Source organism: Manacus vitellinus, unplaced genomic scaffold (assembly GCF_001715985.3).
Source record: "Manacus vitellinus isolate BGI_N305 unplaced genomic scaffold, ASM171598v3 scaffold_146_pilon, whole genome shotgun sequence".
In the NCBI taxonomy this organism is placed as follows: domain Eukaryota; kingdom Metazoa; phylum Chordata; class Aves; order Passeriformes; family Pipridae; genus Manacus; species Manacus vitellinus.
Window position 1 is genome coordinate 123354 of NW_021939042.1, and position 2689 is coordinate 126042.

A 2689-nucleotide genomic window follows, 5' to 3' on the forward strand; every position below is an offset into this window, starting at 1 on the left:
AGAGGTCGAACTCCCCAGGATTAACAGCCAAAAGGAAGCTAGACCTCCGGTCCCCCTCCCCAACAAAATGCCTGTCTGCACCCAGAGAGCCAGCCAAAAACTGCTCCCCACCTTTCCGGCCAGAGCCCAACCTGCCCAGCCTCCCCGCCTCCCCCTTTTCTTTCTTCAAATGGACCATTAACCCAGACTGGCTACATCTTTGGTAATGCTAATAACCTCCCTTTCCCCGCTCACTCCGTTTCTTTTCCCTTGGAGTGGGGCAGGGGGGAAGGAAAATTCCCCTGATTTCCTAATCTATAACAGACACGAATCAGAGGACCCCTGCCACTTAACTCCCCCAATCTAGCGCAGACCATAGCAGTACTTACCTTCGTTGACATCCCGTTCCAAGAAATTGATCTCCTCGGTTCCCTACCCTCTATGACTTGTGTTATTTTTCATAGGTATACCCAGCCAGTTTTATTTACACCCCATGATGTGACTCCCTACAAATCCATCTATCAAGGGACCACTTCGCCGTGGTGCAACAATTCGATAGCCACCACCATACCAACGGAGCATATACCCAGAAACATGCGACTTCCAAAAGGGTATTTCCTGCTGTGCGGAGATCGGGCGTGGCCCAGCATTCGGGCCTATCCGGAAGGGGGTCCCTGTATGGTAGGAAAATTAGCTCTATTCAACCCGGCGAAGTTTCAATTGGAAAATCAATTTGTTTTCTCAAAAGATGAAGCTAAAAGGTCCCTGCGTGTAAAGCGGAATTGGAGATTCCCTCCAGAATTACCCAAACTTCGATCTGGACCGAAAGTCACACCCCCACCAATCAGGCCCCAAAATTCTCTCCCTGCACCACATGTGAATGTTGGAAAGCCTCAGTCTTGGCCCACACCTCTGCCCTTCCCAGAAGATTGTGATTCCAACATTCATATCTGGTCAAGGGTAAAAAACTTCTGGGCGTCCTTCCCTATCCCCAGGATAGGAACGGCCCATGCCCTGTCCCTACTGACCCACCTCGGTTGTTGGTTGACAAAAGAGGCCAATGCCACAACCAAGGCAATAGAAGGTCTGCTAGCAGACACGCAAAAATTGAAAGAAGTCAGTTTGCAAAATAGAGCGGCTATTGATTTTCTCCTCTTGGCACATGGTCACGGGTGCCAAGAATTCGAGGGGATGTGTTGTATGAATTTTTCCGACCACTCTCAATCCATCCATGAGAGTATCCATCAGTTAAAAACATTGGTCGGAGAAATTCATCAGTCTAAAAGTGAAGGCCTCAACGATCTTTTTGATTGGCTAAAGCTTCCTTCTCTACCCAATTGGTCTCGAAAAATCATTATTATGTGTGCACTATCCTTATTTGTTCTTGTTTCTTTGTGTACCTTTTTACCCTGTTTTATCATTTGCCTCTGTAAGTTGCTGGTTTCCACCATCACCGCGAACATCGCTGCTGCTTCAAAAAACAAAGAAGGGGGAGATGTTGGAGGAGGAGAGACGGACTGGGAAAAATATGAAGCTTGGAGAAAGATTTATGACCCCTAAATGGACACTTTTGTACCAGATTGGACATTCTTATACTGGATATGACATTTCCTGGACTTGACAGTTTTACCCCAGTTTTCCCCAGTTCATTATTGTATTGTCATATGGTTGTGTGTACCCCCAGTTGTTGTTTTTAAATTTATCCTCCATGTTGTCTCCTTCTTCCCCTCACAGTTTTCCCGCCTTAACCCTGTTTTCCTGCTCCTCTGCCTGCCATTGGCTGATCTTTGGTGCAGTGCAGAGGCAGCTACCATTGGCCCATTTCCCCAGTTACACCCAAACTCCTCCCCTCCTTACCCAGTTACCCAATCACATTTATCCCTGAGTTGTCCGTCCTATGCTCCTCCCTAGCCCAAACTCCACCCCTAAACCTACCCTTTATAAGTTACTGTTTCCCTAATAAAGTTTGGCATTGCTTCCCGAGACTTCTACTGTGTCAAGACCCTGATTTGCAGTGCCCGATCCCATTCCTTTCCCTGCGGGTCGTGGCACTTCTCCCTGCCCCACTGCACTGCCCCCAACAATTCATCATAAGCCAAGGCAAACAAGGCAAGCGGAGCAGCCCAAGCCCTTCCTCGCCTGCACACCAAGCCAGCTGGTGCACAGTTCTGACCCCCTTCTCTGCTACCCTCATGATGGTTTTGGTCAGGCTGGCTCCCCCCTGCCCCAGATCCAGCCCAGAACAGGGTGGGTGGCACAGGCTGTCGGCAAGGCCGGGGCCTGTCTCACAGTAACCCCACAGCTCCATCCAAAAGCAACTTGGCTGAAGAACTAATCCTGTTCCCCCTCAGCAAAAGGGGCAATCTCCGGTGCCACACCCGGGCATGGCCATGCGATGCCCAGCACCAGGAGCATCCCCCGGCTGTGGGCTCACCTGCAAACTGGGTGTAGGCCGTGTCCTGGAGGAAGGTGCCACATTCAAAGTCAAGGAGCTTGGCCTCGCCGGTGGCCAGGTGGAGGAGGATGTTCTGGGGCTTGATGTCCCGGTGCAGGACGCCGCAGCTGGTGCAGTGCCACACGGCCTGCAGCACCTGGTGGAACAGCCCCCACGCCATCTCCTCCGGCAGGAACCCCCACGCCGTCAGTAAGAGAGAGAGGTCCTGAGACGGCTCCGGATGCTCCATCACCAACAGGAAACCGTTGGGGAGCT

At 51.2% G+C, this 2689-nt stretch overlaps 1 protein-coding gene across 1 annotated transcript in view; it reads right to left on the reverse strand.

Annotated features, from left to right (window-relative positions):
• The window catches only part of LOC108638976 (serine/threonine-protein kinase pim-1-like), a gene marked incomplete at its 5' end in the record, with an annotated part of 11639 nt that extends 8952 nt beyond the window's left edge, over positions 1-2687 (reverse strand). Inside the window, one exon of the mRNA XM_029958176.1 lies at positions 2414-2687. Within this exon, the coding sequence (XP_029814036.1) occupies positions 2414-2687 (274 nt within the window). The remainder of the gene's footprint in view (positions 1-2413) is intronic.
• Between the last annotated feature and the right edge of the window lie 2 nt (positions 2688-2689).